Source organism: Aquarana catesbeiana, linkage group LG03 (genome assembly GCF_042186555.1).
Source record: "Aquarana catesbeiana isolate 2022-GZ linkage group LG03, ASM4218655v1, whole genome shotgun sequence".
NCBI lineage: Eukaryota > Metazoa > Chordata > Amphibia > Anura > Ranidae > Aquarana > Aquarana catesbeiana.
In genome coordinates, this window is record NC_133326.1 from 603602712 (window position 1) to 603629813 (window position 27102).

The 27102-nt window shown below is 41.2% G+C and overlaps 1 protein-coding gene and 1 long non-coding RNA gene across 2 annotated transcripts in view; one reads left to right on the forward strand and one right to left on the reverse strand.

Moving 5' to 3' along the window:
* SLC20A1 (solute carrier family 20 member 1) overlaps positions 1 to 25253 on the forward strand; it is a 48327-nt gene extending 23074 nt beyond the window's left edge. Inside the window, 10 exon segments of the mRNA XM_073622122.1 lie at positions 1092 to 1177; positions 6510 to 6606; positions 12261 to 12380; positions 12738 to 13010; positions 18676 to 19234; positions 19732 to 19859; positions 19862 to 19891; positions 19894 to 19915; positions 21248 to 21332; positions 24919 to 25253. Of these exon segments, the coding sequence (XP_073478223.1) occupies positions 1092 to 1177; positions 6510 to 6606; positions 12261 to 12380; positions 12738 to 13010; positions 18676 to 19234; positions 19732 to 19859; positions 19862 to 19891; positions 19894 to 19915; positions 21248 to 21332; positions 24919 to 25080 (1562 nt within the window). The 3' untranslated portion in view covers positions 25081 to 25253.
* Positions 1021 to 27102, reverse strand: part of LOC141133046 (uncharacterized) — a 36753-nt gene continuing 10671 nt past the window's right edge. The window contains exon 2 of the long non-coding RNA XR_012243002.1: positions 1021 to 1168. This is a non-coding gene — a long non-coding RNA (uncharacterized lncRNA). The remainder of the gene's footprint in view (positions 1169 to 27102) is intronic.

Sequence of the window (27102 nt, forward strand, 5' to 3'; positions counted from 1 at the left end):
TTCCACGCGCATGCGTGGGAGTGACGTTATGGCTAGGCCAGTGAAACAGCCGAAGCCCACAAGACTGTGAAGATAGAAGTCCTGTCAGCAGTGACGACACTGTTCTAGAGGGCTTAGTTCTAAGGCAAGTCTTTCATAATGTGCTAGTATGCAATGCATTCCAATAGACATGAATGGGTCCCCAGCTGAATGCCCCATATCGCGCTGTCTCTGAGCCAAGGAGGCTGAGAGCTGCTGTTGTCGTGCACATCGGTGGATCGAGATCTGATTCAGGTAAGTATAAGGGGCCGGCTGGGGAGGGACGCTACTTGTAGAAGGTTTTTTGTATCTTAATGCAGAGAATGCATGAGGGTAAAAAACCTGCCTTTTTTCTAAACTCACAACAGTAAAATTAGTCTGTATATGCAGTGTAGCATGCCTGTTTTTCTTACTGTGGAACCTAAGTATCCCCCTTATTGTGTAAAAAGGCTGTTTGATCCCATCTTCTCTGATCCTTTTTCACTGACTCCATAATATGTCCAGATAGTACAGAGCCTTTGGAGTCAGTCTGCACATGCTCAGTTTGGTCTGTATTGCTAGAGGTGTTTTTTTTTTTTTTTTTTCTTTTTCTTTTTCTTGGGACAGTGCATGTGATCAGCCAGAGGGTCAGGGGTCCTAGATCCTGATAGGACAGCTCGGTGCAGTATGAAAACTCCTCCTCCTACAAGCTTTACTAAAAACTAATAGTAGTCACAAGACTGCTATATATTGCTGATGGCATTTTAGATTTACAAAAATTATTGCATTTCCATGTTCCGTGTACTGAGACCAGATATAGTGAATGCAGGGTCCTGGATTTTAGTAACACTTGTTTTTTTTTTTTTTTTTTTTTAAGTACCGATAGTAATAAATACACTGATTATAGTAGCTGCAGTTCAGGAGTTCTTCTTCACTTTAGCCTTCTAAACTGGTACAAATAAGGGACCTCTGCTTCCCCAATGTAGCTTGAATCCTTTACATATTACTACAAATAAATATATATTTTATTTTTTTTTTTTTTTTTTTTTTTTTTTACATTGGCATCTAATTGATCCATATGTTTCTCCTTCTAGTGTTGTCCTGGTTCATTTCTCCGCTGCTATCTGGAATCATGTCTGCTCTTCTCTTCTTCCTTGTGAGAATGTTTATCCTGCGCAAGGTAAGAATTCTGTTTTAATGCCTTTTAGCCAGTCATATTGGTTTTGCACATTTTGTATACTAGCAGCATTGGAGACTCGATGTATACCTATGTCATAGAGCTGCACGATTAATCGTATAGAGAATCGTGATCTCGATTCACCCTGGATGTAATACATCCGCCCCTTTGAGAAAAGCATCCACCCATTATAATAACCAGCCCCGAGCATCGTGTTGATTGTGTTCAATGTATAACCATACTTCCGCCCCTTTGAGAAAAGCATCCGCCCCTTGCTGTCTTTATATCCATACATCCTCCCCTTTGAGAAAAGCGTCCGCCGCTTGCTTTATTAAATAACCAGCCTCGAGCATCAGGAGCGAGCGGCGTGTTGATTGCGCATGCGCCGTCTACAGCTGATTTGTCTTTTTTTATTAACCATTTTAAAGAATCTTGATCCTTATTCTAAGCAAAAGAATTGCGATTCTCATTTTTCAAAGAATCGTGCAGCTCTACTCTGTCATATAAAAAAATAAAATTATGCCTTAATGACCATAGGATAGGTTTAAACTTTTGCTCCAAAGGTGTCCTAGTCTATCATTTAAAGCCCCTTTTTTATTTGAGCTTTTATTTTCCCTTACTTTTTATTCTCATGTGCATAAAAAAAAAAAAAAAATTTCGAGTTGGTGCTGTTTGCCTGCCTGAGCAAGACTGGCTAGCGAGATTTGGTGGTTTTTCTGTATGTTTACATTGGTCAAGTAAATCCGTCAGTGACTGGTTCAGTTCTGGCTTGCTCCTTTTTAGATGCATTTTTTTTGCTTGCCTTTTAGCCCTCCGAAATACCCAGTGCTTGACTTGATGTGCAAATCTGATATACTTCAGCTTATTACACATAATTGATCACAATTCCAAGTGTCTTTTAGGAAAAACAAAACTGCCTTTTGTTAACCATCTTTTGCATATATTGCATGCAGAAAATGCAGCATGTAAATGTTCTCTGCTAAAGCTTTTCTAGTAAATATTAGAGCAGAAGGACTACAGTATTAAATGGGTTGTTAAGTCAATTAAGATAAAAAGGTCTCTGTCTCTGTGTAAACAGGCAGGGCTTTCCACAAGAGCCACAGGTGCGAGGGTTTTTAGCAGATTATCAACCCCAAACAACCCAGGTCACTGCAAAATGGCATTTTGGTCTGTTTTTGGGACCGCATTTGGTGATGAGGCCTCATTACAATGATTTTGAATTTTGGGTCAGGTCGGAGTTACAGCCTTACAATGCTTTGCATGGGAACCTGGCCTACCTTTTTTTTTTTTTTTTTAAATAAAAGAAATTCCTGCTAATTTAATCGGATGTTTAATCTGTTGTCTCAGTTCCATACAATGCAATTGATCTAAATGATCTGAACAAAATCCCAGATCATTAGTTGGAAGTGCTAATCCTAGTAATAGTTCAGTAGGATTATCGATTATGAAAGTTACCTTTTTTATAGTCTGCTGGATGTGGATTGTGTGATGGGGTATTTAGGCTACTTTCACACTGGGACGTTTTTTTTTTTTTTTTTTTCTTTTTCTTTTTCTTTTCGCCCTGCCAGCACACTGCTCCAGTGTGAAAGCACTCAGGCTTTCACACTGGAGTGAGGAGAGGCACTTTGCAGGTGCTGTAGTGCCTGTAATGCGCCTCCAGTGTGAAAGCAGCCTAAGGGCTCTTTCACACGGGGCAGATCAGTGATGATCTGCCCCGTGAACACCCGCTTGCTCAGTGGGGATCGCTCCGCCGATCCCCCGCTGAGCAGGAAAATGACAGGTCCGTCGCTGCACACTGCAGCGACAGACCTGTCAGAGCGCCGCTCTCCCCTATGGGGGATCGGATGATGATGGACCGTAGAGTCCGTCGTCACCCGATCCAATCCGAAAACGGATGGAAAAGTAGGGTTTTCCTCCGTTACACTTTTCGGATCGGAGCGGGTCGGATGTCAGCGGACATGTCACCGCTGACATCCGACGCTCCATAGGGATACATGCATGTCCGTTTTTCATCCGAAAACGGAAGGATGAAAAACGTACATACGGTGTGAAAGAGCCCTAAGTGTCCTGATCACATGCTTGTGTTATATGTCCTATGTATGTAGCCTGCTCTTTTTTTTTTTTTTTTTTTTTTTTTTTTTTTTTTTCTCCTTCCCCTTCTTCCAATTATACTTGCTGACACTCACTATAGTATTTGGCATTTGTAGGTCCTTCTCTGTCCTGTGTAAGCTTTTTCCCCTCTGCACAATGACCACAGGGGATTGCTCACTCAGCATTGCCACCATAGACAGAACAATACCCACAGATGGTATGTTCATAATGAATGGATCTCCTGGCAAGGCAAGATGAAACCCTGGAATGCTTGCATAGGACAACTTGTTTATGGTGTCTACATGATTTGGTGTATAAAGAATGTCTTAAAGTGGCACTCACACATGGTTTATATTTTGCTTGAGGGGGGGGGGGGGGGGAGGGGAGAGAGAGAGAGTGTGTATGTGTTTATATTATATTGTATAGAAAGGCTATCTGATGAAGAGCTAATTCTCCTCGCTTCTGCAACACTTAAACCTACCTGGGGAATCCTAAACCATAGTGACCAGAAAGATTTAACACCATTTAAAATGGGGAAACCGTGCGTATTGGATTTTTTTTTTTTTTTTTTTTTTTTTTTTTTTTTTTTTTCCTTGTAACTGAAAATGCCACTTGCAGATATATAAAAAGGTTCCACACTCCTAGTCCAATTGCCCTTAAAGCTTCCTAAAGTTGAGAAATCTTTATTTCTGTATCCAGAAAAGTGAACGAGCGTTAGATTTTTGTAATTTTGCCTTACTGCTTGGTGTATAAGTGCAACTCTGTTGGGCTGGTCTGTATGAATGGAGACAGGGTTGCAGTGAATGTCTTTGTGTTCTTAGTTCTTTATATGGTTCTGCTGAGCTCCCTGTTGGGAGATATCTCTTCTATTGCTGTTTCTTATTCTGTAAAATACTTCAGGACTATGCGTGGGCATAAAATACTTTAGTTGCACTGCTGCTGGTGAAAATTGGTTTTGTCCAAAAAAAGAAATGTTGCCTGCTATTGATCATTTTGAACATAGAGCATGCATCTGTAGAGAAATTTGTCCCACATCACGAGCTCTGTGCAATTTTATGTCCAGTTCACGTGCGAATTCAAGTAAAAATTTGCATCTGAACCATCGAACAAAACTGTACCGGACTGACTACAAACTGCAGCTGGATAGTGTGAACCTGGCCTGGTTGTACAGTTCAGAGTGAATTTGAGAATAGTAAACTGGGTGCCAGGGCCATAATCCTAGACCTGGGGTTGCTACAAAGAGAATCCCTAGACGAGTATGGGTCATCGCCAAGATGAAGTTGCTCTTGTAGCCTACAACTTTCTGTGGCAGCTGCAAAATTTTTCTCCTCCCCCCCCTTTTTTTTTTTTTTTTTTTTTTTTTCTTCTTCCATCAGTCAATTATACTGTCTGAATTTTACACTGCTCATAGTGCACTTTGTAATATGGCACAGTACAGCCCCCTCTGTTCAGGATAAAGTCTGTGTACCTAGCACATTTTTCGATCGGTCTTGGCCCCAGTGGAGCATAAAGATGTTGGTGCGTACATGTGCCATGCTTCTGGTGAAAGTTAAAGGGTTAGTTTACTTTTACCAGAAAACTGCCTATACAGGTAAGGGGTGTTTGTGGATAAAACCAAACTGTTTAGCTTTGGCTAAAATTGAATGCCCTTGCTATAGGTGTAGGCTATTTACATACCTCCCTAAATCCTGACTGGAATACTCCTAAGGCGTTGCAAAGTGAGACCTAGTTGTTACTGTTAACCTCCACCATCACAGGAGTGTGCTTTTATTTCTGATTCAAACCCCCTCACATGCTATTTCTCTCCCCTGATGCAGGAGCTGTGAGCTCAGCATTTGAGAGCTCACTTCTGTGATGGTGAATGTGAGTAGTAATGACCAGGCCTCACTTAGTAACTCCTAGGTGTATTCCAGTCATGCTTCAGGAGGTATGTAAATGGCTTACACCTATAACAAGGGCATTATTCAACTTCAGGCAAAGCTGCACAATTGTTAAGAAATCATGATCTCGATTCAACCCCCCTGACGATCCCTATTGCAGAGTTTGCTGATTCTTTCATATAACAAGTGGAGAGAATTATCTGCTCACTCAGCTGTCAAAAGAAAACATCCAGGCAGTCTGCCAAGTTTTTAACATGAAACATTGTAACTAACTATTCCTTCTTAGATCAAAGGGATAAACTTCTGTGTGTAAAGAGAAAATCCAGGCAGTCTGCCAAGTTTTTAACATGAAACATTGTAACTAACTATTCCTTCTTAGATCAAAGGGATAAACTTCTGTGTGTAAAGAGAAAATCCAGGCAGTCTGCCAAGTTTTTAACATGAAACATTGTAACTAACTATTCCTTCTTAGATCAAAGGGATAAACTTCTGTGTGTAAAGAGAAAATCCAGGCAGTCTGCCAAGTTTTTAACATGAAACATTGTAACTAACTATTCCTTCTTAGATCAAAGGGATAAACTTCTGTGTGTAAAGAGAAAATCCAGGCAGTCTGCCAAGTTTTTAACAACCTGTAAATGCAGGAAGTTTAACCACTTAAAGTCTAAATCTTTTTCTGACACGTTTCTTCTTAAGTTAAAATCAATATTTTTTGCTAGAAAATTACTTGGAGCCCCCAAACATTATATATATTTTAGCAGAGACCCTAGGGAATAAAATGTCAATTGCTGCAATATTTTATGTCACTGTATTTGCCCAGTGGTCTTTCAAACACAATTTTTTTGGGAAGAAATACACTTCAATGACTAAAAAAAAAAAAAAATGAAACAGTAAAGTTAGCACAATTTTTTTTTTTTTTTTTTTAAATGTGAAAGATGTTACGCCGTGAGAATCGTGATCTATCTAAGCAAAAAAAAAAATTGTGATTCTCATTTTAGCCAGAATTGTGCAGCTCTACTGCACAGTTTGTTTAGAACTACAGACACCCCTTATCTGCGTAGGCAATTTTTTTTAGTAAAGGTGAATAAACGCTTTAAGGTCAAGCCTCCAGCACCACAAATCAAGTGCTATTTGACTTCCGTGCCTGTAATAGTCTTTCTGGACATAGTATGGCCATTTGTGGTATGACAGGAAGGTGCTGAATTTGCATAGAATGCACATTGTTTTCTTTACGTTGTTCTGAGTAGAGGAGTGCAATCCCTCCATACTTGGCATATCTACTTGGTGCCGTGTAAAGGAAGGATATTCAACTTTTAAAAGCTGTGGAGATGTTTGGTTTTTAATTGTGATGTTTCTTCTTCTTGCAGGCTGACCCTGTACCCAATGGACTGCGAGCTCTGCCTGTCTTCTATGCCTGCACAATTGGAATAAACCTGTTCTCCATCATGTATTCAGGCGCTCCACGTGAGTAAACCTTTTATTGTAAGATGTTGGTCTATTTACCTCTGTCTTGTACTTTAGAGCCCAGCATTAAACCCAAAATTTACTACTTTTTACTTTACAGGACTGAAATCTTCTAGAAGTCTGCTGGCCTGTACCCGTTAAAGAAGGCTGCAGGCTAGTGTATGCTGACATTTCTAACCTAACTAGTTAACCAACCTGGCTAAATCCCTACAGCCCTTTCCTCCCAAATCCTCCAGCAGTTATGCCTATTCTCCCCACTACTTCCCCTTCAGCATTGTCGATGGCTATGAAGAAATGCAGAAGAATCTTATTTTCACACTTATTTCCTTCCTGTCACTCCTACAAGGCACTACCCATATAGTTTAATTTGCCAAACGTCCCCATTAACATCCAGTACCATAGGACTTGGAATAAGGGTCATTAGGCTTTCTTGCACTTGAGGTGTATACAGCATGGAACCAGTTGAGTAACTCATGACTAGCTGATCAATGTTGAATGCATTGTCCATGGTCCAACAGGAACCTTTGCAGAAATTGTAGTTATATATTGTACATTTGATCCCTTCTACAGCTCAACTATAGAAAGAGCGAAAGCATTCAGCAATCTTTTTGCCTTAACTGCCCTTTTTTATTTTTTGTTAATACATAGACTGCCTGGCTGTAGTACTACTGGGATCAGCAAGCTCTTGGCATTCTTTAGAGAGACAGTAGCTCTACACAGCTTAGTTGATCTGATTGAATAAATAGGTTTATTATCTACTGTTCTGAAACGCCAAGTGCGGCTGTTTAGTTCTGGGTTACCAGTAGTAGAAAAGATGCTGACGCCATAATGCCCTCCTAATTGTCTAACTGTTCATGGTGTTTTTGACATTCAGACATGATCTGCTGCTTCCATTTGTAGTCACAACGGCTTGGCAAGCTGCATTCCAGGTCCATTATTTATTTTTTACCCTACATATTCTCCATTAGAGTGGATGAATTCAGGAGCCAGTGTAAGGATCAGGCCCTCATGACAGTGAGGGAGCTTATGCCACTGATGGCAATAGAAAATGCCACAGTGTTGGGTATAGTTCTTTGGCACAATAGCTTCCTGGCTCTTAGGATTTGTTTACCCTGGAGTAGAGGAAATATGTCTTTACATCGTTTTTTAGAGGTCTTGTAACTCAAGTCCTCTAGCTGCCAAGTGGTAGCTCACCAGCCGCCTTTGCTGTATTTCCATCTTCATGTTTGGATATCAGGTTAGTATATGAATTCTGGGATATGTCATCACTTGATGACATTAGATACTAATGCTTGGTTTTGCCCCAATGGTATTAAACCTCATTCTATTTGTCTGTAAGAAGCAGAGGTGTATTGGTGCAAATATCCACTTTAAATTAAATATCTGTAGAATCTTTCTGAGTAGATGGCTGTGAGTTCAGTTCATATGCAGGTGTACCTACCTAACCTTTCCCAAGGTTTTTTTTTTTTTTTTTTTTACTTTTTGCTTTTTACACCAATGGGAGTTAAAGGTCAACTCTGGAATATGGGGGGGGGGGGGGGGAGAATGTACCCTTGCAGTGGGGATCCACTTCCCACATTGTAAGGGTTAAATCTTTGTTAAAGGAGAAGTCCAGCCTAAGCTCGTTTGGCTGGGCTTCTCCTTTGGGTCACGGGAGTGCAATTCATTTTGCACTCCTGTGACCCATTTTTCAGCAGAGCAAACTGAAGTCCACTCTGCTGATGTCACAGAATACAGTCCAGGCACTGCATCATCGCGAGACAGTCTGAATCCGCCAGATGCCTGAACTGATGCCCCCCTCAGCGAGCTGCTGAGAGCCTGAGATGGCCCCTCCACAGCTCGGCCCTCCAGTGAGCGGTCAGGGCAGAGATCTTCTGACTGATAAGTCAGTAACTCTCTGCTAGGGGAGCAGCGAGAACCGAACCATTGGCAGTGTTCGATCACTCGCTTCTCAGTGCAGAGGCGCCAGGTGACAGATGCAGCATTGGACCGATGCTGCATCCACCTTGGTAAGATTCTGGGGGGAACAAAAAACCTACTTCTCTTCAAAGTGATTGTAAACCTTCAGAGTGGCCCTTGAACACTGACTTCTGGGGGCTCTCGCGGCTCCTCCTTGCATCAGATAACCCCCTAGGAGAAGTGCTCTCCCAGGGGGTTACCGTGTGGGCGCGCTTCTGAGTCCAGCATTTGCGTCCATAGACATGAATGCCGAACTCGGCCCAGTATTCCCCCCCCCCCCTCCCCCATAGGATGCATTAAAGTGAAAAAACACTAGGGTTTACAACCCCTTTAAGTCTAGGGGTAGAGGAAGAGGCCCGTATTGCTTACCGTACTCTTTTTCTCCATCACTGGCCTTCTCCCTGAAACTTCAGGATGTGGGTGATCCTTTAGTCCTTATACAATGCTAGCTTTTTTTTCTTTATTTTATTTTTTTGTTATTCCTGCATTTTATGTGAGGAAGTAAATGTACCACCACAGGCTGGAGCGCCTTTGCGAAGAAGCCGAGTGGGAATGGTACCCCAGATGGGAGGGAGCCTGCTGGTTTGAGGTATGGTGTATTGCACCTTATTACTCTGCCTCTAGACTTAATAGGTAACTGTTGCAAACTGCAGAGCCCCCACTGCAGGAGTGTTGTGTTTTTGTTTTTTGTTTTTTTTTTTTGTTTTTTTTTAAAATAATTTTATGATTGTCTTATTCATGAGTTTAAGTATATAAAGTCCTTTTTTCTCTGACAGCATCACTCTTGTGTGGCATATTGGGTGGAGACTTTATATATGCAGCCACTTTATTGTTAAAACAACGAAATGTCAAGAATGACCTAATTGTGTATTGTGATTCGCCTTAAAGCACTGCTCCTACATTTTGTATGCCTTTTTAATTCCACGCCATTGTCTTGCTTCAATATAGCATGAAGCCTTTGAGGAAATGGAATTCTGGAGAGCACTGCACCTGTTATAATACTGGGGGGGGGGGGGGGGGGTTTATTTAGGAAAACTGGAGTGTGCGAAATCTGGTGCAGCTTTGCATAAAAACCAATCAGCTTCCAGATTTTATTGCCAAAGCTTAATTGAACAAGTTGAAGTTAGAAGCTGTTTGGCTACCATGCACAGCTGCACCAGATTCAGCGTGCAACCGTTTTAGTAAATCTCCCCCTTGTAGTTCATTTTTGAACATGCAACAGCTGTTGAGCAGTTACTAATTGGTGGGGAGGATGATAATCCTATAAGGCAAAGGTCTACCTTCTGCCTGCTTTACATGCTACCATCTAAATTTTCACAGTGGTTGAAAAGCTAAATGCTGTAGAATTTTGCTCTGTCCTTAAGTTACACTGGCAGCTCATGTGATACATTTTTTTTTTTTTTTTTTTTTTTTTTTTAACACGCAGTCAGCTGAATTAGAAAAGGTGTATAAATTAAGAGTGCTAGTCATGTGCAGGCACACACTGATCTCACGTGTTTGCATATCAGATGGCTTTCACCTTTTGGTGTCCATTAGTGTACGTGTGTTTTGTGTTCTGCAACATTGAGTACGCGAGGAGCTGCAGCTGCTAATCGCCAATAGTTGCTTCCTCCTAGTATCTCTAATCTTATAGGGTTTTTTTTTTTTTTTTTTGTTTTTTTGTTTTTTTTTGTAGTTGGGACTATGCAAAGTTTAGATTCAGGCAGAACGATTTCTTAAAAACCGGTTAAGGTTGGGTATCCATACAATTTTTGGTGCAGGTCAGCCAATGGGGACCCCCCAAAAGTTCAATGAATGCCCATATTTTCTCAAATATTTAGATTGTTTAGCCTGGTATAGTTGGAATTTTATTTCTATATTTTTTTTTTTTTTTTAAGTATTGTTTGGAACCTAAAGCAGAACTAAAGGTATCAAAACGTACCGTTCCCCCATGGTCCTGTCCCTCTGGCATCTTCCCCTGGGTGCAAGTCATATCTACAATAAAATATCAGTCTGGAGTTTTACGAGCTGCCGCCCCATAATTCCAAATCACTAGCAATCAGTTTGAATTTACTAAAACGTACAGTTAAAGGGAATACGTACTGTGGGATAAAATGTATCCTGGCATTGCTGACCTTTGCCTTGCTACTCTAAATAACCTTAATACTCTTCTAAGCTGCTTACCTGGATGCAAATTGGAAGCCCTGACTTTATATGTTAAATGTGTGTGGGTGTTTATTTTTTTGGTCAATAACTTAAAGTGTAAGTTCACCTTTTACAGAAGATATGTAAGATGAACTTGCACATTGGACCCTCCCCATATCTCTCTTCATGCAAGGAGACATGGGGTTGCCGCTTCACCAGTCTGGGGGACAGAATGGGCTAGGTGGGTTTTGATTGGTCGTTGCTGACCGATTAGAATGCCTCCTACGTACGATGTACGTTTAGGAGATTAGGCCGCGGAGATTTCAAATCCCCAGACTGGTGAAGCAGCGACCTGGTGTCTGTCTCCTAGCGGGTGATCACCAGCCTGAGGTATAGCGGGACTGCGGAGGGGGTCCAGTGTAGGTACAGATTTTCTGTAAAGGTTAACTTGCGCTTTAAAGTAGGACTAAAGACAAAATTTGAGTAGGAGAGGATTATAACCCCCCTGTCAATTTTTTGCCATTTGTGTCCCATCATAGAGATTGCCCATTTTATTTTCAGTCCCACAATAGCCGAGAAGTTGGAGGAAATCCCTTCATAGTGAGGGAACTCCTGGTTGTCTCTAGTGTCTCCATTGGAAGACAACCCAATATTTTGGGGATTTTCTGTTCCTTCCAGTAATAACAGTAAACATGAAAAACAGAAAATTCCTTGACTGGGGCACAGATTGTAATAGAACCAGATGTGTTCTAATCCTGCTCCACTCTTTCCATAACTGAAGAAGAAAAGTTTTGCATCTAGTTTTATACATTAACGTATTAATGGAGGGAAATAGCATTGTCAGAGTTTAGTAAAGGTAGCTCCCATGTTCTGTTGCCTGTTCTTTTTGCTGAGTGATTTTAAGTTTTGAAATCTTTTACATAGAAGTCCAAAACCCTTTTTATTGGGGCCTGTTCACACTTGCCTGCACACTAAACTGTAGGGGTTTAATGTGCGGGCAGCATCGCATCCCACCTGTGTGTGGAATATATGTGAAGTGACACTTTTTAGTCATGTCGGCACACAGTAGTGCACTGCAGTTGCTGTGTGGTGACATGCAGGGAGGGGCAATATTGCGCAAACATGCTGCATAATGGCACACTGCTATGGAGTGCAGAGAAATACCCCCTTCTGGTGTGAACACGACATCAATCTTTTTTCCTGTATGTCCCTGCATCTATCTATGAGGAAAATTGCAGGTAAATGCACATGGTGTGAATGGGCCCTAAAGAAAACTCTTCTCTGAAATTACAAACTAAAGTTTTTAATATGGCTGACAGTTTCTGCCAACACATAATTGCTTATGTAACCGCTATAGATAAGAGCATTCACAGTTTGCCTCCTTATTTGTAGTGTTACAATATGAAGGAACTCCGAATCTACAGGTTTTAGTCTTGTGTATCACTTATGTGATGGCTTTGGCTGGACCCACAACTGACCCTCCTGGATGAAGCTGCGGAATTCTGTTCCACGTGTAGGCATTATATGAGGGGATGGTTTTCATACGTATCTGTTTTTTTTTTCTCTTCCAGTTCTTGGATTTGACAAAGTTCCTCTGTGGGGCACCATTCTCATCTCTGTGGGATGTGCTGTAATTTGTGCTGTGATAGTCTGGTTCGTCATTTGTCCCAGGATGAAGAAGAAAATAGAACGTGAGTGTCTCATGTCGCTTCCATTTTTTTTTTTTTTATTTTAGAGGCTTTGGTATAAATAGATATGGTGTAAAGTCAGATGTGAATGTGTTGGAAGTCTGAAATTGGCTCAGACATGTTCAAATCTGAATTGTCTTATGACAACCTGAAGTCCTCTACAATGGATTATATAACCATCGGCATGGGAAGAACGCATGTGGACTTAAAAGCCACTCCTCATGACTTGCTGTCTTGCAAATGAGGATTAGCTGTACCCCACCCCCCCCCACCCCCAATCCTTGGGCATAGCTATAGAAAGTTGCTCTTTGAAGTTTATTGGTTTGAAATGTTTCAAATCCCTTTTGGCTCTTCCAACAGGTGAAATCAAGTCCAGCCCCTCAGAATCTCCACTGATGGAAAAGAACAGAGATCACAGCCATATCTTAAAACCAGATCAAGAGGTGAAGCTGCCGCTTGGCAGCGGTGTCGCAGCAGAGACTAAGGTGCCCATTCTAGACATGGTGTCTGTGCCTATACCCTCCCGGGCAGTAGAGGAACGTACTGTGACCTTCAAGATGGGTGATGGAGATGATGTGTCAGATAGAGAGAAGAGTCAAAGTATGGAGACCAACATTGACCAGCCAATAAGTGGTGAGTATAGTGTTCAAGTTTATATTACATTTGCACAGGTTTTAGCACTGATATGTTTGTCCCATATTACACAAAAGTAACACGTGTGTGTGTGTGTGTGTGTGTGTGTGTGTGTGTGGGGGGGGTTTCCCCCTCCTTCCCCCTCCTTCCCCCAGCTGCTGGCCATGTGGTAGAGTGTTATATGATGATCAGAGTGGAGAAGTGATGTTGGGAATTCTTCAGAACCCTGACCTCAGAGCCTGCACTATGCAAACACTTGGGGCTCATTGGTTGCCTTGTGATCATAATTTTTGTATATATATTTAAAAAAATCCAGTCCTTTTAAACAATTGCAATCTCTGTTAACATTTTGTGCAGCCAAGTTTTAGAATGGCCACATTTATGAAGGAGGTATGTATATAATTTTTAGCTAGAAGGTGTTTTTTTCAGGTGGACCTGATTGGAAGGTCAGATCTGGTCATCAAAAAACAAAAGGGTATCGGTCCTCTTCCATTTAGGCGGAGGATAGTCGGGTGCAAAATGACAGCGGAGTCCATTGCCTCCTGGCCGCCCATAGAGCAGTATGGGTTCTGTCAGTGTCCACGCTGCAGAAACTGAGCGGACATGGATGTGTCCTCTGCCAGCTCTGATCAGCAGGGGATCTGTGAGCTGATTGGAATGGAATCTGCCCCATGTAAAAGGGTCCTAACCATTTAAATAATACAAGATGACAGATTAAAGTCTTTTCGTATTGCACATTTATGTATAGTACATGCTTTTCTTCACGTATTGAATGCTTTTCTATGCATAAACATTCTGCTTGCCCATCCCTTCAAGCTACATATAAACTTGTAATGTGAAGCCTAGGCACATAGCCTTTGACCAAATGTTTGCAATTATGATATAGTATAACTCATGCTTCTTGTCATGTGCCAGCCAGTCCTCCCCATAACATTCATGTTTACTTGTTTTACCTTAACACGAGAGGCAGTTAAAATAGACTATAGTTGTATGTTACAGCTAGGGCTGGGAAAAAATCGATTTAAATCTTGAATCGAGTTGAGAGGTCAAATTGATTCAAAATTTAAGCAAATCGATTTTTTTTTTTTTTTTTTTTTTCACCGCGCCGGTCCCGAGGCGCTGCGGGCATGAGTTTTTTTAGGCGAGGCCGCGGCTTCGGCCTAGTCCGCGGCTACGGCCGGACGCCGCGGACTAGGCCGAAAATCTGTATACTTGCCCGAATCCATTTGGGTCCAGCCATGTGATCCCGCAATTCTAGTCCCCCTTGTGTCAGTGAACGGCTGCTGTAGGGGGGAGGGAATGCTGTTAACAGGTGGGCTATGGTTGACATTCACAGCTCCTGGAAATTCAGAGCCATTATCGAGTGTCCCTTTTAAACAGAGCTGCAGGATCATGTGACCCAAGCTGGACAAAAAATGGGCAACTATACAGAATTTTTTTATTTTTTGATACAGGGTAGGCAAGATGTGGAGAGTAGGGCTGCAACTAACTATTTTCATAATCGATTAATTGGCCGATTATTGTTTAGTAATAACCTTTAAAAAAAAAAAAAAGTGTGGTGTAGAATTTTAGTTTTAATATGTAAAGTTTTTTTTTTTAAAAAAAGGCAATTTTATTCTTGAATATCTCTATGCAGTGGTAAATATAGCAACTATATGGTTGGGGAGCAAAATATTTAATCCACAGACAGGAGAGAGATACTGTATATACTATTAAAGGGTGAATATGGTAAATATCAGAATTTTTTTTTTTTTTTTTTTTTTTTTTTTTTTAAAACAATGTCTTCCTTTAAAAAAAAAAAAAAAATGTCATTTTAAGAATGTTCGTTTGATTTTCTAATCGTTAGTGGGGTCAAATCGACGTTCATTTTCAACCACAGTGACAGGAAAATTTGGAAATAATAGAAAACTTCTTGGTCAAAGGCATTTTCAGACCGCGTATGTGTTTTTTTTTCTTTCAGAAATTACATTCGTTTTAAAAACAATGTTAAAAACAAGTACATTTCAAACAACATTCTTTCATTCAGCGAATGTACAAAGATTTTTCGTCTGAATATTCTCGTCTGAAAATTAATCCGTGTGGCCAGCATAAGGCTCGGTACACACCTATGCAGGTTGCTTTTGATGTGTTTCTGCAGTGTGTTTTGCGCACATGATTTTGCTGCGATTTGCTTTTTTTTTTTTTTTTTTTTGTTTTGTTTATTTGCCCAACAAATTGGCCAAATTGCTGCAAAAAAAGGCATTACATGCTTTTCTGCAGCTTCTCCATTGAAATATATTGAACCAAAAAAGCACCGTTTTGCATTTAAAAAAAAAGTCCCTGACCCTTTCCAAATATGCAGCAGCTGAAAAAAGCATAGATGTGAACGTGTCCCATAGGAAACCATGTAAACAAACTGTAGTGCGTTTCTGCAAAAAGCACCAAAAAACACATAGATGTGAACCAGATTTAGGACGTTTAGTAACATAATAGGGTTAAACTAAAATTAGCCCTTTTATAGTACAAAAAAGCAGATAATTACTACTGTAAAGGGCTATTTTTTTACTGTAGAACTGTAAAAGTAATATTTACAGTAGCGATTATTTGCTTTTTTTTCATTTTGTTTGTTTTTTTGTTTTTTTTTTTGTTTTTGTTTTTTTACCCCATTATGTTAGTGGCCTATTAATCGATTTATGAAAATGGTAGTCCATTTAATTTCATAATCGATTAGTTGTTTCAGCCCTAGTGGAGAGGGAGGGAACAGACATTCCATCAATGCCTGCATTGAAGACAATTCCTTGTCCCATTCATGCTTGAGCTGGCCAGCTGCATCTGTGTGATCCTCTAGCAGAAAATGTTACTTCCCTCTGATATGCAGGAAATTGTTTGGTAGCCTCTGCTAAAGGTTAGGAATGGATGGTTCAAATGGTGTCTGTCTTCAAAGATGGGGCACCAGAGGAATGTGGAATATTCACTTTTTCAGATCAGTCAATGTTTGTTTAACCGCTTCCCGCCTGCCGTACGCCAAATGACGTCCTCGGCTTTGAGCAAGGATACCTGAATGATGCCTGTACAGGCATCATTCAGATATCATCTTTCAGAGCCGGCAAATCTGTGTACCATAAGGACAATCATAGCGGATCGTTCTTACGGGAGATGAGAGGGGACGTCCCGCTGCCCTCCGGTGCTTCTGCTGACCCACCGCTACGATCGGCGAGTCAGACACAGGATCCGCCGGCCCCATATGTTTAGAATAGAGATTTCTGGCAGACCAGATGGTCGCCGGAGTCTCTATGATCATTCGGAGGCCAGACACGATGTTATGACGTCACGCCCAGCCTCTGTATACAAAACAACGGCGATGGGAAGCGGTTATCCTTTCTTTTTTTTTTTTCTTTTTTTTTTTTTTTTTTTCAGGCTTCCCAGCCTAGAGGTGAGATGTGGGGTCTTATTGACCCCATATCTCACTGTAAAGAGCACCCGTCATGCCATATTCCTATTACAAGGGATGTTTACATTTCTTGCAATAGTGATAAAAAAAAATTTGGGGGGGGAAAAGTGTCAAGCTAAAATAAAGTAAAATTAACAATTTAAAAAAAATTATTTTTATTTTTTTAAAGCACCCCTGTCCCCGTGAGCTCGCACACAGAAGCGAACGCATACGTAAGTCCCGCCCACATATGAAAACTGTTCAAACCACACATGTGAGGTATAGCCGCGAACATTAGAGCAAGAGCATTTTGGTCTTAGACCTCCTCTGTAACTCAAAACGTGTAATCAGTAAAAATTTTTAAAGCGTCGCCTAAGGGGATTTTAAAGTAGCGAAGTTTGGCGCCATTCCACGAGTGTGTGCAATTTTGAAGCGTGACTTGTTGGGTATCTATTTACTTGGCGTAACTTCATCTTTCACATTATGCAAAAATATTGGGCTAACTTTACTGGGTTTTTTTTTTTTCCCAAAAAAAAAAGCATTTGAAAAATTGCTGCGCAAATACTGTGTGAGTTAAAAAGTTGCAATGACCGCCGTTATATTCTCTAGGGTCTTTGCTAAAAAAATATATAATGTTTGGGGGTTCTATGTAATTTTCTAGCAAAAAAATTATGATTTTTTTACATGTAGGAGAGAAATGTCAGCATTGGCCTGGTAGGCACGTGGTTAACCTGTAGTTAAAAGATTAATAAAAGGAAACAAATTCTACTCTAATTCTGCTCTACTCATTAACCACCTGCTATCCGGGGCAATTTTTTCATTTTTTCCACTCATGTTCAAATCGGCATTTCTTTCAAGAAAATTACTTAGAACAAACACTTTCCTATAAAAAAAAAGGCCCTGTAGAATAAAAATGGTGGCTGTTTTGTTACGATATTTGCGCAGCCGTTTTTATCAATTGTAATTTCTTTTAGGAAAAAAAACGCATTGAAATGAGTTTTAGCACACAAACTAGAATACCATATATATATATATATATATATATATATATATATATATATATATATATATATATATATATATATATATTTTTTTTTTTTCATCTCTAAATAAATGATTGAGTAAATGGATATCAAACATGTCAGGGCTCAAAATGGCATACACCCAAGAAATGGAGACAATCTACAGTACATTTAAAATTTGTATATTTGTCTGCAGAATATCCCTTTTGGGGTTAGCTGGGAATGTCAAATACAGCTTTGGTGGCTCCAGCATAGTTTGAGGAACAATTGCAACTAATGTAGCCATAGCCCTACTGGGGCAAATAACCGATTTTTATTAAAGGGCAGCTGGCCCTTGTCTTTTGCTGTATTGTCACACACATTCAGGCTAATCATGTGACCAGAGATCAGCTGAACTGATAAGGTGACATTGTTGCCTTTCACCTACTACCTATAATGTGCTATTTACCTTTTTCAAACAAGCGCAACCACCATGTGACACAAGCTTTTATCTTCATATAGCATTTTAACCATTCTAAAAGGAATGACTCAAGTCACTCCGACTTGGAAAAAAGTTTCCTGCACTACTTTCCGAGCGGCTTGCATTGACTTCTATACAGAAGTCTTTTTACAGGCTGCGCTGATGTCGCACTATAGGTGGCGGCTTCAGAGTCCTACAACTTTGAAGCCGCCCCTGTGTGAACCAGCACTAACTGCTTGACCTACAGATTGTTTGTTTACCACTTCTTCTTTTTTTTTTTTTTTCCCTGTAAGGCTCCGTTCACATCTGGGTGTTCTTGAATCACTTGCAGAATCCCGCAATTCTGGAATGTGTTTTGGTGCCATTTATTGATGGCAATCCAAACACGCGCAAGAAATGTGACGCAACAAAAATGCTCTCAAATGTGCCAAAGTCGGCTCCAAACAAAGGTACAAGAGCTACTTTTTTCTACGTTTTTGGAGCAGATTAGCCCATTCAAATGAATGGTGCTGCTCAAAAAACATGCATTTAAAAATGCAGTGCTCTGCGGTCACTAGATGTGAATGGGACCTAAAAGATTATTTTAACTACTGTTGATAACCATATGCTGAATTTTTGGCATTTGTTTTACAAACCTGGATGCTGTTTTGAACCATGTGTTGATGCCTGTGCTATGCAGCCTTAAGTGGTGCAATATACAGACCTTAATGGCATGCACGAGTGGACCATTTTAAACCTTTTTTTGTTTGTTTTGTTTTTGTCCCCCTCTCCCAGGAGCCGTACAGTTGCCAAATGGAAACCACGTTCAGTTCAGCCAAACTGTTAGTAATCAAATGAATTCTAGTGGTCAGTATCAGTACCACACGGTGCACAAGGATTCAGGCCTGTACAAAGAGCTGCTACACAAGTTGCATTTGGCCAAAGTAGGAGATTGTATGGGAGACTCGGGTGAGAAGCCTCTACGCCGCAACAACAGTTACACCTCATACACCATGGCAATCTGTGGCATGCCACTGGATTCCTTCCGAAACCGGGAGGTCGAGGCACGCCCTGAAGAAGCTGAGAAGTTGACTTGGCATGCAGCAGATGGGAAGAAGAGGGCTCGCATGGACAGCTACACCAGTTATTGCAATGCCGTGGCTGATACGCATCAGGATGTTGCAGAACATGAGGAAGGCAATACAGAGGAAGAAGTGGTAGACAGGAAGAGCAGCAACTCTTCCTTAGAAGAATGGCATGACCAGGATAAGCCTGAGGTGTCCCTTCTCTTCCAGTTCCTGCAGATCCTCACTGCCTGTTTTGGCTCCTTTGCTCATGGTGGAAATGATGTCAGGTTAGTATTTTACAGGGCACAACTGACCTTTTAACATGAACCTGCACTTTGGCCATACTAGGCAATAGCAGGCATAATAAAGAACATGTACTCTTCTTTCTCACACTGCTTGTTCATGGTTGGAACAGATTTTTGCATAGGAATTCTAGAAAGTGAACAGGGTTGGAGCTTGCACAGGACTTGGGGCTGGTGATGGTACTTAGGTCAGTCAGGCAGAATCTCAGGTTTAGAGTGTTCAATGATTTCCTTTTTATACCTGAACACAAGAGTCCTTAGCTTGCCTACAACCCAGCAAACCTGTTAAATTGCTCTGGAGGAGCAAAGTAAAGGTTTGCATTAATCCTTCTGCCATAAAACTTGTATAACTTGCGGATTTTAAAGAGCCACTAGAAGTAAATTACAAACTGGTTTTATCTGAGAATTATTTATTTATTTATTTTTTTTTTTTTTTTTTTCTTTACGCTTATCTCATAGTAACTTTATGTGCTTTATTGCAGCAATGCTATTGGACCACTGGTTGCCTTGTGGCTGGTTTATGAAACTAAAGATGTGACCAGCAAAGCTGCTACCCCTATTTGGCTGCTCCTGTATGGAGGAATCGGTATCTGCATTGGCTTGTGGGTTTGGGACGTAGAGTCATTCAGACGATGGGCAAAGATCTACTCCTATTACACCATCAAGGTAGGTTACATAACTACTAACCGTAGTATTACTAAAGTACAAAAAGGAATTGGAATTGAAGTTGCATTTGAATGTGGAATGCACAATGCTCCAAACCAGTCTTAGGGTTGTTTATTCCAGTGCTAAAACAGGGCTGGTAAGCCCAAATGCACAAATCCTAAATGTATTTCCGCTCACTACCCTTGCCAAAGGTCTACATGTCTGATTCTACACAAACACTTTAGAGTACAAAAATATGCTTTCTATTTTTGCATACCTGGAAGAGGATAGAAGGGAGGAGTTAGAATAGAAGAGGACTATTTACACAGACACTCTAGCGTCATTTAACCACTTCAGCCCCGGAAGGATTTACCACTACCTGACCGGGCCATTTTTTGCGATACGCACTGCGACGCTGTACCCCAAGAAAATTGACATGTGTCCACAACCCCCCCCCCCACCCCCCCCCCCCCCCCCCCCCCCCCCCCCCCCCCCCCCCCCCCCCCCCCCCACCCCACAAATAAAGCTTTCTTTTAGTGGTATTTGATCACCTCTGTGGATGCAGAATCCTGCATCTTCATGGTCTGATGCTTAGCAGCATTAATAAAAAAATATATATTATATAAATAATTTATTTATAATATTTTCGGGCTTGCAGCAGACAAATCTGACACTTTTTGAGGACCAAATGACATTACATTGGTCATTGCTATAAAAATGCACCGATTAATGTATAAAGAGCACTGGCAGGGAAGGAGTGAACTGTTCCCCGAGTGTTCTAACTGTAGGGGGATGGGCTGCCTGGAACACCACAGATCGCTGTTCCTGATGCCTGGGAACAGCTGATCTCAATGTCCCTTTTCAGAACGGGGATCCTGCCTTGTTTATATAGAGCCAGCGGGAGAAACCACACTGTGCGAGTGTTCCAGGTGTTCACACACCCAGAAATGTTGAATACCAGCAGTGGTTGCGGAGCAGCATCCCAGTGGTAGTTCAAGACACAGGCCACTGGAAAGGTAAGTATTGTGCCGCTTCTTTTTACAGGTATGCATTTTTGCTGTAATGACAGCATCACCTTTAGTCATGTGTTATGCTCTGTGAGTGCTTGGTTTTTGAGGGATGGGTGCAGCTTGTAATGTACCCATTTGAGGAAGCAAAGTAGGGAGTTTACCATTGGTAGTAATCAATTTTTGTGTTCTTAGTCTTTTTTACATTTTTAGTCTTGCTTTTATATATATATATATATATATATATAGTATATATATATATATAATTTCAGAGCAATTCGGTTTAAAACTTTGCCTAATTTCCTGTGTTTTTTTTTTTTTTTTTTTTTTTTTTTTCTTCTTATAGTGGTTTCAGCATTGAGTTGGCATCTGCTCTAACTGTTGTGATTGCATCTAATGTTGGTCTGCCAATCAGTACTACACATTGCAAGGTGAGGAATGGCATCTCATATACAGTGGACATGTTTTGTTTTTATTGAAGTTTTGACTGAACTGTAATTTCTCATTTACAGAGACTCCCATACTGCCCTAACATTTTAGTAATGCTGTAAAAATTATATTCTGTTTTACCACTGCTGGCGGCAGAGCAGCTGCTGCTAAAGAACGACCCTGCTGCTGTCAGACAGAATTTGTGCTGTGGTAGTTGGTGAATGGCAGTCACTAACTGCTGCCCACCCACTTGACACTGTGGACTAAATGAGTCTGAAGCGACATCTATATGAAACAAATTTACAGCTTGTTAAAGTTAGGGCAGCACAGGAAGGGAGTGTGAAGTCAAGTATAATTCTGCTTTAATTATATAATAAAATCCGCGCTTAGGAACTAATAGGTTCCCAAGGGAACTTACAAGAGTGGATAAGAGAGATTGGGGAACTGGCGCTACCCTGTATGGCCCTAATTGGTTAAAGGAAATTATAAAATATTTAGGCTAAGCTCCTAAGCCTAACTTGTATCACATATGATAGCAGTGTACGTGTCTCAAAAATTACGAAAATAAAGGTGAACGTGTAGAAAAGGGTACACCCATATGGATGCTTGAAAACCACTAGGTGTGTGAATTATACCTATTAAGTGAATGAGTGTTAAGGGGTAATATCTGAGAAAGGTTAGGATGCAGCTCAACTAGATAAGTAATGCGATGCACACCCACTCATCCAACTCAAGGCTAAATTTATACCATACATAAACCAATCCAATAACATAAATAAAAACGTGAATAATCTAAAAATACAGAACTCTCCACACCTGATTAATGTGAACACTATTAATATATGCACACCCTATTGACGTGCAAATAAAGTCCACAACAGTTACATAATATAGGTGAATGTTCAATGTGTAGTCCAAGTCCTTGGACAAATAAAATAAATAAAAACAATAAGTGAACAAAGAAATGAGATCCAAAGGATCAGGTGACTTTGGTGCACAGCAGGTATGGTGACTTGGTGCTTCCCCAATGGGTCCCCACTCACTGAAAGTAGTTACCCCTGCAGGGGTAATAGGCATAGAGTGGGCAGCTGTATACAGAACTCCTTCTTGGGTAGCTGTGTTACATCATCTGTACCTCCGTCAGCCTGTTCTCTTGTTCAGTAGAACTCCGGAGTGTGCTCCAATCAGGACTTCTTAGATTCCTCCACCGCAGCAACAAGCGCCACGTTCCTCACAGGAAAAAACAAGGGGCTCCCATAGTGTAGTAAAAGGATTTATTTAAAAATTAAATCTATAAAAAACACAATCGCTAACTAGCAATGGTAAACTGAGCGAGGAAACACATAAAAAAGGTATGCAGGAAGCGTACCATCTACGTTCCAAGCTGGATACTTCCGGGTGTGACGTAAGAGCGTGGCTCCGCCTTATGCGTTTCTCAAAGGCGCCTTTGAGAACATCTAGTGACCAAACGCATAAGACGGAGCCACGCTAAGGCCCCTTTCACACTTATACGACTTGTCCCACCATTTTGTACTGCAAAATCGTATGACAAGTCCATTCTCCATGATTTTCAATGACTACCATTCATATTGGCATGACTTTAAGTTGTGCCGACTTCAAAGTAGTCCCTGCACTACTTTGGTCCAACTTCCATACGATTTGTACTCCATAGACCTCAATAATAAACCCTCAAGTAGCATGCAAATCGTACCTGAATAATATGGACACGATTTCAGCACCACTTTGTAAGCACAAGCTGAGAATGGTTAATGCCAAAGTTGTGGTAAAGTCGTACTGCTCCCAAATAGCGGCCGCGAAATCACGGTAAAATTGCGCGACTTTGAAGTTGTATAAGTGTGAAAGGGGCCTTAATGAGGCAATTTGTAAGTGCACAGGCTTAAGATGGCCTAGTGCCGCCCAATCTCTTTTTAATCTGGGGGGGGGGTTTGCCCCTTTGCTTTTATAATGCTGAACACAATTGTACTACTTGTCCCAGGGTGGCAACTGTTGCAAGGAATGTAAACATCTTTGTGATAGCAATAGGCATGCGACAGGTCCTCTTTGCACTTGAAGCATCAAACGCCAAGTTCTGTTCCTGAATGCTTTTGATTTTCAAAAAATGAAGCCAATGGTTCAGAGTAAACCAGAAGTCAAGTCATGTCATCACTTCGGGTTACTATTAAGAACAGCTGATAAAAGCCGATCCCAGCTTTGGCTGTTGGGCCAGCTGGTGGACGCATCGGCTAGTTGCTTGGGTCTCTTGATGGTGGGTGGGAGAGCCGAGAATGCTTCAGAATGCAGCGGCTTCCTTTCCCACTGCTTGTAATGGCAATCGAGCGGCTGGGGAGTCGCTCAGATTGCTATTACAAGAGCTGACTGCTGGCTCTAAACGGTGCTGGGGTGATCCCTGCAGCTGCATGCATTATCCTGGTATAACCACCGAAAGTCCAGTGATGTACAGGTACATTGCTGGACCAGAAGTGGTTAAAGAGATACCAGGATGGGGTTAATTTCCATTATTGCGGGGGGACAGGGCCAAGTTCCATGTCTTTGTCGATAGACAAAGCAGCGGGGGCTCATGTGGAAACGCGCACGAGTGCCCCTATGGGAAGCGGCTTCCCATGGGGGCACGGGACAGAGGGGAGGGGCCAGGAGCGCCAGTGGGGGACCCGAAAAGAGTTTTGGGCGCTCTGTGCAATTCCATTATAGACACTTTTTTTTTGTTTTTGTTTTTTAATACCTTTTACAATCAAAGTGCAGAAGAGGGCTAGGAAGGAAGATAATGCTGTGAATGTGATAAGGACAGTGCAATTCTGGCAAGACCAACGGGTAATTTGCTAAAAAAGCAGCACGTTGAAGGACTGTAAGCTGCAACATGGCGTTTTTGTTTTAGTTATCCTTTTTATTGCTGGAGTGTAGATTTCCTCAACAATATACCAAGGTGGTTATCATTCAGATGGATGGCCACTTTGCTTTTTGAAAGTGTCAGGCAATTTGCTGAAAGACCAAAATAGGCACATTTTTTGAGGAGGCTGTCACTGTCTAGATTTAAAATTAAAAAAAAAAAAAAAAGCCTTCAATATTCTATTAAGATTGATTTATTTTCGTTCTAAATTCATTGTCCAGGCACAATTGTCTAGCTCCCTGCATCTTGGTCTGGGTTCACACATGCGATTTGTATCTGCAAGTAAAACCACAGTGCACTGGTGTTGCCCCAGACCAAGATGCATGGAGCCAGACAATTCTGTGCCTGGACAATGATCATTTGAATTATTTAAATTGAAATCTGAATTTAGCTTTTGTAGACTATAGCAGGCTTTATTTTACTTTTTGTGCAAAAAAAAAAAAAAAATCATGCTGCACCCAAACGACAGTGCATCAGATGAACTCTGCCTTAAATGCTGCAATCAATTGGTGGCCTTGGCACTTAATATTCTAACGGTGGTATAAAATTGTTTTTCTACAGTGTTTCAAATGAGAGCGGCTGTTAAGATTGCACTGCTTAAACCTCCTGATAATTTTGCCTTTATCCTGCAGAATCCATTTTCAGGTATCGGCATTAATGACTTCTCCTGATTTTGTTCTCAGGTTGGTTCTGTGGTATCGGTGGGATGGCTGCGTTCTAAGAAAGCTGTGGACTGGCGCCTCTTCAGAAATATCTTCTTAGCCTGGTTTGTCACTGTGCCAATCTCTGGCCTGATCAGTGCAGGCATTATGGCACTCTTCAAATACGCCATCCTCCGGGTTTGATCATGCAATGTCATACCACCTGCTATCCAGAATAGTCTCTCAGGACCAAAGATCCACTGCGCGTAGCCCATCAGTGCAAACTCCATGAGCTGCTAAGGACACAAGCAAATCGCCTCCCTCCCAATCCCTGCAAGAGGGGCTGTGAATATACATCTGGAATATGCAATGTGCTCGCTAAGATCTTTAACAAGGAATAAGATGTGGATTTGAAGCAGGATTATCTAGCCTTCCCTTAGTGCTGTAAAACTGCTTTAATGCTTTTTAGTATACGAGAAGAAAAAATCAACCCAATCTACCTGTATACGTATGCTGATCATTCCTCAGTATTAATGTTTCTGTATATAAAACTGCTTGTAAGTCAGCCTTTTTCTTTTCCAATGTAAATGTTTGCTCATCTTGTTTGTCGCCCAGGAGACTTTAAAATGTTTTTTTTATTTCTCTCTTCTCCATATCAGTTTTCACCACTGCTCTGTAGGCCAGCAGATCATTGCATGGCTTGACAGTGGAATGGTTGAGTGGAAATTCAGTACTTCAAACCAGGTCTAGATACTTTATCAATGTGAAACCTTAACCTAGATTGTTCATCAATGGGGAAATCGTGACCCATTATACTTGCTGCGTTTTTTTTTTTTTTTTTTTTTTTTTTTTTTTATATCATAGCAGAATCCAAAGTATGTTTATTCTGTTGAGGATGTCCTGTCTTTGGGATGTGGGGTATAGGGATGCTTCCTTCCCCCTCTGTGAAGGTGCAGTTCTGGTTATTCAGGAGACTTGTGATAATGCAAATGAGGATTTTTGTCCTGCATAGTGTCCATTTCACTAGTCTGTATTCATCTGTTACTGGTGAAGCAAAAATAAATCGCACTAATTCCACCATATCAGTGTTCACTCGTCTGTGACTGCTTTTCAACTACCTAACATTATATACAGCTCAGTAAATGCAATGGGATGTAGGGGAAAAAGTGGTGTGTGTGTGTGTGTGTGTGTGTGTGTGAAGATGCAGGATTCTGTCGGTGTTTTATTTTTTTATTTTTATTTATTTTTTTTATTTTTTAAATTCCTTAAAAATGTGACACAGATACAAACAATAAGACAACTTTGCATTGCATATAGACTGACGAGCGCATCAAGCACACCAACTATACAAAACAAATGCATGTGAGTGAAGGGAGCCACTCAGACTGGCCCACTCCACTAGTTGAAGTCTAATACAGGGTAAATATAAGCTTCTGTACCCATCACTTTTTGTTTTTTTGTTTTTTAATTGAAAAGGAGAGATGGAAGAGGGGGAGGGGAGAGAGGGGGGAAAAAGGGGGGGGTCACCCCCAGGGAGCCATGATCGATAGCACTGAACAGGCGGTGGGGATCCTAACATGTATTGGTGGAACTCTTTAGAGAAGCGAAAGAGATCCCAATTGAACCATCTGGACTTATGTTCCTCTGACTTATCTCGCAAAGCAGAGGTCAGATCTTCCATTCACTCAATGTCCTTCACTCTTGCGATCCACTGGCACAGACTGTTTCCAAAGAGGTGGGATGCTGCCCTGTGCAGCATTAGGGAGATGTTTGACAAGGGATTTATGATAACACTTCCTTGATAAGGGGTTAAGGAGGACCGCAGCTGGGTTATGTAGGGAAATGTCTGAGTTTCTGTATGAGCTTGAGCACCTGCTGCCAAAAAGTTTGGAGCACAGGGCAATCCCAGAAAATGTGTAAGAGGGTGCCTGAGTGTAGGCTGCAGCGCCAACAATGATCAGCTTGTAGAGGGAATATCTTAGCCAGCACGGAAGAGGCTGTATACCAGCGCATCACTATTTTGTATGTGGTCTCCTGGTATTTGCTACATAGAGAAGAGGGAGTTCTTTTTGGGGTTCTGTGAAGGTGACTTGCAAGTCCCTCTCCCATTTTGCCAAGAATGGAGGGTCTTCAGTGGCGTGAAGGTCTAGCAAGGATTTGTAGGAGGTTGATGAGGACCTCCGGATCAGTCCCTCACCCAAGCATAGTTCCTCAAGAGTGGAGCTT